General features: G+C 30.9%; 2 protein-coding genes across 2 annotated transcripts; one reads left to right on the forward strand and one right to left on the reverse strand.

Moving 5' to 3' along the window:
- LOC113847664 lies at positions 1 to 1,456 on the reverse strand. Its single transcript, XM_027476899.1, has one exon. The coding sequence runs from the start codon at positions 1,267 to 1,269 to the stop codon at positions 169 to 171; it is 1,101 nt and encodes a 366-aa protein (XP_027332700.1). The 5' UTR covers positions 1,270 to 1,456; the 3' UTR covers positions 1 to 168.
- Positions 1,457 to 6,469: 5,013 nt separating this feature from the next.
- Positions 6,470 to 11,589, forward strand: LOC113847926 (probable galacturonosyltransferase 15). Its single transcript, XM_027477258.1, has 6 exons — positions 6,470 to 6,848; positions 7,395 to 7,438; positions 8,696 to 8,842; positions 9,438 to 10,019; positions 10,403 to 10,705; positions 11,250 to 11,589. Exons 1-6 carry the CDS (start codon positions 6,632 to 6,634, stop codon positions 11,544 to 11,546), a joined length of 1,590 nt encoding a protein of 529 aa, XP_027333059.1. The 5' UTR covers positions 6,470 to 6,631; the 3' UTR covers positions 11,547 to 11,589.
- The last annotated feature ends 1,738 nt before the right edge of the window (positions 11,590 to 13,327 follow it).

Below are 13,327 nucleotides of genomic sequence, written 5' to 3' on the forward strand. Positions count from 1 at the left end.
ATGTGAGTCACTGGATCTCTAACTGAATTTTCATGAAATGAGAGGAAGGATAGGTCCCCAATCTATTAGCATACAAGTGATTTCAATGACATACAAGTCCAGTTGGCTACAATTCTGTCATAGCAGGTAGCAACTTAAACACCAGAGAGCATCCCAAGTAAGGATTGATCAACTGATATGAGATTTAAACCATTTAAAAATTTGGTCAGAATGCACGCTAGTCATCTCATGGTAAGCAAATGCAAGGTTTAGCTCCTCTTGGATATGAGGGACCAGATACTTATCCAGCAGAACAGTTTTCTCCCCCTCGAGAGCCTTTTTCCATTTGATTTGACGCCCATCTTTCTTCATATAACCATTTTGATCAATAAAGCCCTTTTCCTGAAAGAACTCAAATAACCTTCGAGAAAGAGCTTGATCAAGACCTGGAATCCTATCAGCCAAAGTATTTGGTGACAACGGGAATTCCATACATTCAACAACGCCAACATCAACCCTGTTATCTCTTAAAACCTCCACATATTCATCTATTTTCTGCTGCCTATAAAGATCTTTAGGCATGTGAACAAAAAGGGTAGGTGGGTAGTCCCTTCTAATATCCATTTCCTCAAACATCCCCTCAGCAATCATGAGCACAATACTATTAAACTTCATCACAGTGGCAAGCACAGACACAAAATACCCTCCAGAGGAAGCACCCAAAGCCACAAGAGGAAGATTTTCAAGCTTCCTTCTGCCAATCCACCATTCTATAATGTCTTTAACAACTAACAGTTCCTTACCAAATGTCCAACATCTTTGTGCACTTGAAATAGTAATAACAGCAAAACCTTGTGCAAGACCATGAAGTACAAGCAATCGTTCTTCAGGCAAACCAACACAATCAGGGCATTCAGGGGATTTATCCCAAAAGTTGATGGCTTTACCATTGCATCCATTAGCCAGAAAGAGAACACCCTCAGGTGACTCAGGCACTTGCCATATCAAATCAGTTCCATTCCGAAATTCTTTTGTTGGATGCAATTGCACCAATGAATCAAAGCCATTCCACTTCTGTTTGGGAACTTCATAAGGTAAACTGGATTTTCCATTCCACTTTTGTTTGGGAATTTCATAAGCTAAGCTGGAAATTTCACTATCACTATCATTACGAAATACTAAAAATAAAACCACTAGTATTAGCATCAGTGTAAGAGACATGACAAACGCGGAGACCCGGCAATTCTGAGCACCACTCCATGACTTTGATTTGTATCCACGCTTCAACATGCTGCAAAAAGGGTTGATAGAAAGGGTAAGAGGATAAAAAATTTACCAAAATTTCATGAGAGAATATTAGTAAAGCATGATGGGTCGATAGCGCAAAATCAAAAATCAAATGCTTCATTCAAATCAGAGTGAGAATAGCTACGATGTTGAAAACATACCCGTGAGGAAACATGTGAAGAAACTCCAAATTCGACGTCTGCAGAGTGTTGAATCTCTAGGAACAAGGACAAACCGTTTGGTGAATCAGTGAAATCTTGTATTGTGTTAACGGCTTGCGGTTAGTTGTTGGGTTGGTGTCATTATACAGAGAAAATGACAAAGGATCAGCTTTGGGCTTTAGTGCACTTTGGGTATGCAGCATGCTGCTGGATCAAGCCCAAATGGGCTCTGCATTTCAATGTTTTTACCAACAATTAAAGGCCTGACGTAAAATATAAAGTGAAGTAATTTTATATTTGTTTGGTTAAAAATAACATTAATATTTTATCTTCTTTTACTTTATATAAGAGAAAATGAAGAAAAAACATGTACATGAATAATATCTGAAGGGAAGGGATTTTCCTGTTTTTATTTCATTTCTTATTTTTAAATGTTTGTATGAGAAAAATTGAAAACAACTTTATATTTTTTTATGGAGTTAAAAATTGAAAGAAAAAAATAAACCTTATTTTTTTTATGTTCTGTGTTGATTAACCTAAATAAAACGTTTCGACTTGAAACAAAAAAAAAACATTTTGATAATACTATATTCAATCCTATAAATAAACATTTAATTTTTCAAAATTAATAAAAATAATTTTATGTCATAAATTTTTATTCTGTTTCGAAAATATTTACAGTATTACATAATCAAATTAGTATGTTTTGTATGAAATGAATGAATATATCTACTTTCATAAATAAAGAATAAGGACTTTATTAATATAAATCTTATAATAAATAAGAGTATAAAAAAATTAACAATTAATTAGGAAATGAGTTTAAGTTTAGTGAATTTTCTGCAACTCTTTTCCATCTCAACGTCTGAAAGAGATGAAAGCATGGCAGCAATTGCTAGTCTTAAAAAGAAGAAGATGAATACTGACTAATGTCCTAATAGGATCCTAAAAAGACCAAAAAATGAATTTTTTTTAACAAAGATAATAATATATTTTTAAAAATAATACTATTTCAATAACATTTTTCACAATAAATTTTTAAATAAAGAGAGAGTTACTAAAATAGAGAAAAAGATTGAGTGAGAAATATAAGGTAAAAATAAGTAATATAATAAAGAGAAAGACATAACATAACAGAAGATAAATATTAACAACATATTCTCTAATATATTATTTATTGTTAATTGAAATTTACTGTAAACTAAGAAAATATGAAAAGAAAAACATTAATTTGAAAAAAGAGTCAAATTTATATAATTTTTTAAATTTTTAATAAATTTTAATCATATAACTCATGGCATGAAAGTATGTATGTTTATTGCAATTGGAGAGGCATGTGGGTGTGCCCCGACACATGGCACATTGGGCCCAGGCTCATATTGGGCCAACAGAGAACAGGGAGCACTTACTATTTAGTGGGCCAGAAGTGGGCCCAGTGGAACGTTACTTGTCATCTAACAGAAAATGAAAAGCAGCAAAGACAATGTGAATCATGTGCATGCTTCACCTTTGCTCCATAAGTTCAACTTTTGACTCTGTGCCCTCCATCACGTTATATGTGCCTTTTCTCAAACTCCAAAGCAAATTCCATTTTATTTTCAATACCTAAATCATTTCCTCCATTTTTTTCTTCCTTTAATTATATACGACTTCTGTTTAACTCATTACCCATTTCCAAATATTAGAATTTCAGATCATTTATCATGTAAATTCAGTTTCTAAAGCATAAGAAATACTTCATGCTTATGCCTCTTTGTTTGGTGTATAAATGTAACATTCTCTACATTGAAATTAATTAGGAACACATCTTGGCTAGAAAGATAAGAGAACCCAAAATGCATAAAATAAATAAATAAAGAATTGTAGGTGAAGAGTCTGTAACCATAATAAATCTACAAGGCTCACTGTCACTGTCAGCTAAAAATAACTAGTCATCGAAAGGGTGACAATATACAATATAAAGCCATAGATAGTGATAGCCCAACAGTAATAAAAAAAAAACAAATATAGGTGAAAAAAGACAATGTTTCAAGGACCAGATATTGGACTTGGAGTGGCAAGGACTGAATTTCAATGTGAACAGTGAATATGACCACACAAAGGTAAAATATATATCATATGTTGAATGAAATTATCTCTCCCAAAAACCCAAAATCATTTTATTTAAACTGGCTCAGTATTTTCTGCCTTATTTCTTCATCATCATGTTCACTTCATGGTACTTTAAAATTAAGGAAGATTTTGGAACATGTGCAAAGTTGGAGGGAAAAAAATAGATATAATATGTGTCTGTCAGAGACTTTGTACTATATATCCTCACGTACATGCAGGCAAAAATAGTTCTTTCACTTTTTTTAACTGCTTTTTTCTTACACTATATAGTTATTTTTTTTATTTCACTTTAATTCTTTTTATCGAGTTATTTATATTAGAAACATTAAAAATACCAAATTAAAAAAATAACACAAAATTTAAGCTTAATTTTATTTGTCCTTTCTCACTTACTATTAAGATAAGTTTATATTAGAAAATGATATAAATGGGTAACAAAAATAGTCTAACAGATGAAATTAAACAAAATATAATATTAAATTTTCAAAATTTTAAAATATGGAATTAATATACACATTCATATTTAACTATATATTTATTAGATTAAGAGCATATATATGTATATATAGTTGCTACATGGTATAGTTATTGTCGGCAGGCAGTCATACATCATACAAATTCTGTTGCGTCAAAGAGCATTTTAATCAAATTCAGATTTCATATTGATCCGTTATGGATGTTCTAGATTTAATAGTGTAAAAAATTAATAATAAGCCTTAATTAATGATTAATATATTCAAATATCACTGTATTAGAAAACACTAACTTTTTCCTCTGCAATCTGTGTGTTATTTTTATAAAATTATATACAATTTAATGAACTCTTCATTAAGAAATAAGACTTAATCAAAGAAAATCTAAATGTGTAGCTACAACATCCTTATCCATTTCCATCATGTCTCCATATTATCCTGAATCAACGTGCCCATGAATACTAATGTTATCATAGTGGGCTCGGTGATGACAATTTGTATTTATATATAATTCTTTATACCATATAATGTTTAATTAATATTCATGAAAATTTTATCTACATATTAGTGTATAGTTACTGAGCCAAGATAAAAGATAAGAGTCTTCGTGCTTGCTCCAACTCTGAATCTCACAGAGTCACGCTCCTATGCATATACTGTTCCTACCTGCAATTGTGGAGTTTTTGGGACAAGTCCAATCATGTATCAATTGTGAATGAAAAGAATAAATTGATTGACAAAAATTATTTGATTTGATTAATTATCGTAACGTTATTCAATTTTATGCTAATTAAATGTTAAAAGAGTAATTAATTGTATATATAATTCATTAGATCAAATACTACTAACCATTTTTTCAGAACTCTAGGTTTTGAATGTTTAGGTGAGCACTCACTAATAATAACCATTTTTCCTTTGAAAAAAATTCAATGCAGCAAGAAATATCTAACTAACAGACGTTGAAGTTAATAAGATTGGTTAATGATGAAACAGTATATTTAGTGCTTTCTCTCCCAACATAGTTGTTAAGACCCCAACCAAAGTTATTATGTTACAAAGATAATTTGAGACTATATTTTCTATTATTCAGTAAGATAATGTATAAATTGAAAAAAAAATTATAATTTACATCTGCATTTATATAAAATATTTTTTATAATTCTAGTACCACTTTAGTCTCTCAAATTCAAAGGATATGCATGATGCATAAACTCTTAGATTAATCTTTAAAATTATGTAATCGAGTATTTTAATATTTAAATATTGAAACATTTCATTAATATTTAATTTTGTAAAATAATATTTAATCTTTATTTAATATCAAATTGCAGAAGAAAGTAAAGTAAAAACATTAAAATAAATATTTTTTATAAAATTAGAGACTAATAAAAAAATTATCCGATCTAGATAATTTAAAAAAAATATCTTTAAAATTTTTTTATTTAAAAATAATAAATAATATTATTTTAATGTTTTAAACAGACATAAAAATAAAATAATATATTAATTTTAGACTATCAATAAAAATATAGACAAAATTAAAAAAATTGTTTCGATGTCACACAAGAGCCCAAATCTGCATCGGGAAAATTTGAATAACACGTGGACGGTGGAGGCAGAATCACCGACCTCAAGATGAGTTTTTTTTAAAAAAATTTTGAATGTACGTTTAATATCATTATTAAAAAACTACAATATTTAATATTATTAATATATCAGATTTCATAATATATTTTAATTTTATTAATAATTCCAAAAGATACTATTATTATTGGATTTTAAATTATTGAAAGGGAGAAGAAAAAATTATTAAATAATTTCACATTTTAAGTCTTTATGAATTTTTTAAAAATAAAATTAATAATTTTATTTGATTAAAAAATATATATAACGTTATGAGATTAGTTCTTTTTATAAAAAAATCAAGAAAAATCATTTACCGCTTAATAATTACTTCCCTTATTATTTATTTAAAAAATTCATATATTTTTAACATTCAAAACAACAAAAGTTATTATTTTTAATTTTTTATCCTTGCTTAATATTTTACATGTATTATAAACGGAAAATATAATAAATTTCATATTTAAAATAAAAATTTTAATTATACGTTTAAATTTTAAAATTATCTCGTAAAATAGGGAAAGAAATGGAAATCCGGGATGTATTTATTGTAAGAAAATTGGAAAAGAAAATGACATAATCTTTAAGCAGAAGCAAGAACTGTTTAATTGCAACGTGGTGGAGGTGTCGGTGAACGAGTGTTAAAAGAGTAAATAACGTGAAAACCAGTGGCGAAAAGCAACCTCTCAAATCCCTCCAACTCCAACGCATCGTTGCATTATAATCATTTCCCGCGACTTTGTTTTTCGCATTTTCCACTCCTTTTCTCTCTCTGTCACCGTAACAACTTTCTTTTCCCCGCAATAACTAAACTTCAATTCAATCCATTTCAATCCATTTCACAGCGCAAATATTAGTACCAAAACCGTATACTAATAACCATACGAATGCAACACACACAGCACGCACTGTCTTTGCGACTGTGACTGTATCGGCGGCGAAGCTTCAGATTTGGTGCCGATTCGATCGGAGTAAGAGGCGAATGGAATTCGGAAGATGAAGTTCTATGTATCTTCCAAGGGGATAAAGAGAGTCGTAACGCTATCCAAAGACGCCGGAAAAGGATCCGGAAAGAGAGGAGCTGCTGCCGACGCCGTTGTCGGTCGCCGGATTTCTAACCGGACGGTGCTGGCGCTTGGCGTCGTGTTGCTTCTCGCTTTTGTAAGAGTGGCGGTTTTGATGCTGGAATCTTCTGTGGTTTGCTCCACCTTCGGTATTAATATTCCGATTACTTTATACTTTCTGCTCCTATTAATATTTTTATTTATTTATTTTCTTTTTACTGTTAGCTGTTTCGTATTACACAGTTCGTTGAGTAAAAACATTGGAATTGAATTTGGTTACACTGGAACAAGTACATATGAATTTCAGTGTACTGTGAAGTACCGAATGGCGAATGTATAAAAGAAGTTACCAACCAGATAGAGATAGTAATACCACGGCCTGCATTAATATTTATATTTATTTGTTTTTTTTATATCTATAAAGAGATTTAAAATCATTAAAAACATATTTCGCTTTTAAATGAGTTATATTATTTTTATAACAAATTTCTATAATAATAATAATAATTTGTATTATATCTTTTCATGATATTATCCATTTGATTACCTTTTAATTTTTTTATTTCTCTCCAAGTTTTTTTTAATATTACTTTTTTAATTGTATGAATAACATTTCTCCTCTTAAATCATCCTTTAATTGCGCTCATCTTTGTTTTGGAAATTGACGACAGCATCTATGAACATGATTGTTGCAGATTGCGTGGGATCGATGTTTTTCAGCCGGGATGACGCCAATCTGGTATAGATGTGCTCCAGCTCCAATTATAAAAAGACAAAATTTAGATATAAAATTTTAAAAATATTAATCTCTATTACACATAATCAATAATCATAATTTTTTATTTTTAAATATTTATTATATTTTAACATAGTAATTATTTATTTTAATACAAAATTATTACCTTTTAATATTTATCTTTAATTCTAAAGATTAAAATTAAAAAACAATACTGAAATTATTTTTAATGTGTAAAATACACATAATAAAAAATAATATTTTTTAATTAAAAATTGCAACATTTAATTGTGTGTCTCTCTCTCTATATATATATATATATATTTCATGCTTGTTAATCTTATCCTCTATAATTTTTTTCTTATTAATTAAATCCTTGTTTTTTATATATTTTTTATACAGGTAATTGTTGAAAAGAAATATAAATTTTAAAAAACAACTATATTTTTTTCTTTATATAAAAATTAGATATTTTAATACTATTTTTTTTAATAAAATTTAAAGAATTAGACAAAAGGCATTTTCATAGTTCGGTACTTTTTAGGCTTTATCTATTGTACGGTATGTATACGCCACCTTCTCTCTTAATTAATGAATTCCACCTTTCTAAGCGTATATTTCTAACACCGGAAACATATTTTTGAACATATCTTTTTTTATATACTTTTAATTATTAATTAAAAATTAAAAAATTATGAGAAAATAATAATAATTTAAGAGTAACTTTTTTAATAAATTTAATGTAAGGATATTACTACTCTTCCTTTATTCACAGATACAAAATCACACTTATAATAAAGTTATCGCCAAACCAAATAATATCAAAGCGACTAAAACGAAATTCCAGCGATAACACAAGCAGGCTAAACATCGTTCAATATTTATTTGCATAGTAATTAATTCTTCAGGGAAAAATAATTTCTTTTAACGACTTCATATTAATTATCTATTGACATACATATTGATTCAAGTTGTATCTTCTATCTTATCATTTTTTTTTTGTCATCATTATGATGATGCATTTATCTTTGTTAGGTCAATGTATTGTCTCGTACATTAACCTAGTCATAAATATACTAAAGATGCTTAAACAATTTGGTACACTAAAGCACATAAATGGTTTAATCTATGACTTAGTAAGGAGGTTTTATAGTAGAAAGAAAATCTATGCAAAAATTAATGAGATTTATTTTTAAAACTTTATCATCTTTTGCTTCATCCTTTTTTACGGTGGTACTGTATATATGTATTTGCATGAAGAAACTCAGAGACGAGCTGACCAGAGCGCTAATAGAGGCAAATGATGGCAATGCTAATGAAGGAGGAGCAGAGTCATTTAACGAGCTTGTGAAAGTGTTGGGGTCAAAACAAGACCTTAAGGCATTTGCGTTTAAGACCAAAGCCATGGTACACAAAACAATTACTGTTTTACCATGTTAGGTTTAGCTAGTTACCCTTACAATATGATGCTTTTGTTAATCTTCCCTTGTGATTATTGTTCGGTTCCCTTTGGTGTTAGGTTACAATCAAGCTGGACATAGTGACAATAGGTGTAGCTTTGAACATTAAACTTCAAATTAACTTTGTTCGCAAATGCAGTCTGACATTATCTAAGAAGTTAGTTTCATTGTTTGGAACAATTCAAATTCAAGTAACTACTTGTGATTTCAATATATTTCATAATTTTTCGATGAACAGGTAGTTTGCCACTTTGACAAGAGTTGGAACTAAAAATAAGCAAACAGATCTACGATAGTTTTGTGGAAAATTTCGATATAATTTCTGTAGTACTCAAGCATTTGTAATTTTATATCGAATGTGTTAAGAAAACTTACGGATATGTAAGCTATATATGTGTAAACTGGCATTATGAGGAGAGTGGAAGGGTAGCATCATAATCAATGTGTCTCTCTGTATGAGGTATTCCGCCATTGAATTGTTCGATCATCATATAAACAGAGTTTGTAAAGTTATAGTCATGTCATCTCATGTTCATATGCAGCTGTCGCAGATGGAACGTGAAGTGCAATCAGCTAGAAATCAGGAGTCAGTTAATTGGCATCTTGCTTCACATGGTGTTCCCAAAAGTCTGCACTGTCTTTGTTTGAAGTTGGCTGAAGAATATGCTGTAAATGCCATAGCCCGATCTCGTTTACCTGCTCCTGAATATGTATCTCGCCTTGTTGACCCTACATTTCACCACATTGTTCTCCTAACTGACAACGTACTTGCAGCTTCTGTTGTTTTAACCTCTACTGTTGAAAATTCAGCCAAGCCTGAAAGATTAGTTTTTCACGTTGTTACCGACAAGAAAACTTATACTCCAATGCATACCTGGTTTGCCATCAACTCTATTAGATCAGCAGTTGTTGAAGTTAGGGGGTTACACCACTATGACTGGTCTAAAGAAGTGAATGCTGGTGTTAAAGAGCTGCTGGAAGCTAATCATTTAATTTGGAAGCACTGCTACAACAACTACAAAGAAAAAAACGTCGACTATAGTGAGGAGCATAAGAGATATTTGGAAGCTTTAAGACCCAGCAGCCTTTCCTTGTTGAATCACCTCCGCGTCTATATCCCTGAGGTAACTATTAGTTTGTTTTTTCAAATGTGCTCTTGATTCTTGCGAACATGACTTGACTTGGTTTTGATCTTTCAATTATTTTTGTTTTGTTACATTTAGCCACACCATATTCAATGTCACATTTAATAGTCGCTGCTGATGGGGTGATATTATTAACATCATTATTAAGTGTGACGATAATATTTTAAAAAATAATTTTTTAAAAATCATAATTGGATAAAAAAATTATTATGATTAAAAAAAGGAAATCTGTTTATAAAAAATAAAAAATTATTTAAACCTCTTTTTAGGTCGCCTGGCCTCTGATTTAGTAATAACACAAGACGCGTGCTCAGTGATGATACATGATTGTTTCATAATCTGATTTTTGTGGACCACCACAGCTGTTTCCAGATCTCAACAAGGTAGTATTGCTGGATGATGATGTTGTCGTACAGCATGACATATCTTCTTTGTGGGAAATAGATCTTAATGGCAAAGCCGTTGGTTCGGTGTTCAAGTCATGGTGTCAGAACAGCTGCTGTCCTGGAAGTAAATACCACGACCTCTTTAACTTTTCACATCCTATCATATCATCCAACATTGACGGTGATAAGTGTGCATGGCTCTATGGCATGAACATATTTGATCTTGAAGCTTGGAGGAGATCAAATATTACTGAGACCTATCATCAGTGGTTGAAACTTGTAAGTATATGCTGACAGAATTTGGGCTTAGTTTGTTTTATACACGAAACGGAGGTTATGCATTTGAACGCAAAACTCAGTTTTTGCGAAGCAAATAAATTGCTTTCTCAAACTCCGTTGTAAACGGAGATCCAAAAATCTAGTACGTTTCGACTAGTTTCCATAATCAAAATGGAATTAGCAAGATCATGTCGAATTTCACATTTTTACTTTTAAGGGTGTCTCAATATTGATGAACAAGAATTTGAAATGTTCATATCTTCTCTGAGAAGTGTCAAGCAAGCAGTAGTAGGTTTCGAGCGCGGATTTCTTTACCTTTATTTTATTGCTGAACTGCTCAGTGTTTCTAAGCTATACAGTAGAAATGCAAATTTATTTAAATCTTTCAAGTCTGCGTAATGCTTGGTATTTACCCCGCCAACAAGAAAAAAGATGAAGAAGGAAAAATATTGTCGGTATATTCGATTATTTATCTTTGATGGTGCTGTTTCTGTTTATTGATAATGATATTAACTGTACATTTATCTGATTTAATTTGACACAGAACGTCAAGTCTGGGTTGGCATTCTGGAATCCTGGAGTACTCCCACCTGCCTTGATTGCTTTTGAGGGTCAAGTGCAACCCATAAATTCATCATGGCTTGCGACTGATTTAGGTTATCGCCATCGATCAGAAGAAATTATCAATAGCATAGAAAGACTGGAAGCTGCTGCTGTTGTTCACTTCAATGGCCCAGCAAAGCCATGGCTTGAAATCGGTTCACCAGAGCTTCGAAGCTTATGGAACAGATATGTAAATTTCTCCGATAAGTTTATTAGGAAATGTAGGATTGTAGTGTGAAGAGACGAAGTTATCCCACCTCCAGCGTTCATATTGACATTGAACCAACCGTACCGTATGGGATCAGAGGGAAGAAGGTTTTGCCTTCAGTCTATGACTCATGCGCTTTACACATTAATGTATCACTCCATGTCCATATAAATAGCAAATTGATGAAGTTACCATACACTACCCTGTTAGAAGAAGCAGTGGTAGCAGTTTTAAGAAAGAAGATACAAGCATCATAATCTTGTAGTTTAACATTACTGTAAATTATTTGTTTTTCAAAATGGAGATATTGTTTTCCTTGAGTAGCGTTTGTATATATCTTGTTAAATCCTTGTGTGAATTCAATTTTATGATTACATATTTCTCAACTCTCGTCAAATTAAAAACTAGTAATAAAATCATTGACCAATAAACCCTGCATCTTGATTTAATTAATCTCTTTGGTCTTTTATTAGCTAATTCTTGGGACAATAAAGAGTTCTGACGTACGTTTTCACATGACTGTCCCCTGCAAAACCCAGTCCTTTTTAACGAGACTATATTTCAGTCTCTTCTGATTCTTCTCACAGACACACTATCAACTATTTATATTTGTTTATTGTGAACTCCTGAGCTCCTTTTGGAACAAGAAACAGTACGGTAAAATTAAGATTGATCAAGCATTCGAAAACCTATAATTAAAATATTTCTTCTTTGTGTATGTTATGTGGAGCTAGAGTCCCAAAGAAATAATATATGGATTACGGTACGCTTTTTCTTGGACTTCGCTTCTGTCGGTTTGAGTATATTAAAGTTTGTCTGTCTCTACGATATGAACCTCTGTTGACAGTTTTTTTTTTCCCTTCCTTTTTTGTGGAGAAAATACCGTTTCTATAACTTAGAAATCCCCCAATTCCTATTCTAACATGCAAACAAACAAGCTCTATATACATCATTTGACCCTTCTGACCAGTTATTCAATTAAATAAAAATTTAGAAAATGAGAATTGTATCTTGAGAGAAATAAAAATAGATAGAAAATATAGTGTAATTGAAAGAAAGATAAAAAAAAAGAGATAAAAGGGAAAGAAAAATAATTGTATAGATATAATGGTTTTCGAAATGAAAATTAATTCATAAACATTTTTTGGGCGTATACACGTAAAGAGAAGTGTAATAAATGATATGGTGTGAAAGAAAGAGAAAGATTAGGAATATTATGAGTATTGAGGTAAGTAAGAATTGACTCAAAATAGGATTTTTTATAATGCCCTGCAACATCAAACTTTTAAATGATCAGTGATCATGCAAACCTTTCAAGAGTGGCAAAAGAAATTTCACATTTGATTGGTACAATTGCCCTATGTTTCCAGGCCCTAAACTAAAGAACTTATTACGAAGGACAAGCTAGACTATATATGCCTTAAAAAATGTTCCAATGTCCCGGCCAAGCATACCCCATTGATATTAATTTCAGGAATCGAGAACAAAAGCGAAGATGCCGAATCTGTTTTCGAGCCCTCGAATTGGGTATGCAATTCTGAACAGTTTGACAATAAGCACCCATTGATTTTAACCTCCTCTCTTTGCTGTCCAACTTAAAAAGGTTTAAGCTTGAGTTCTTCAAAACTCGTTTAACTTTTCCCTAGCAAGGATAGAATGATTGATGGCATATGAAATAATAATATTTGCAATTGTTGATGGCTTTTGAATTTTCAGAATTGATTAGGGTAAAGAGAATGGAGAAATTTATCTACGATGAATAACGCCGACGCCCCAAACATTTTCACATTTACTCCTCGTTAATTGCTCAT

The sequence above is a fragment of the Abrus precatorius genome, unplaced genomic scaffold (assembly GCF_003935025.1).
Source record: "Abrus precatorius isolate BTA unplaced genomic scaffold, Abrus_2018 Scaffold8, whole genome shotgun sequence".
NCBI lineage: Eukaryota > Viridiplantae > Streptophyta > Magnoliopsida > Fabales > Fabaceae > Abrus > Abrus precatorius.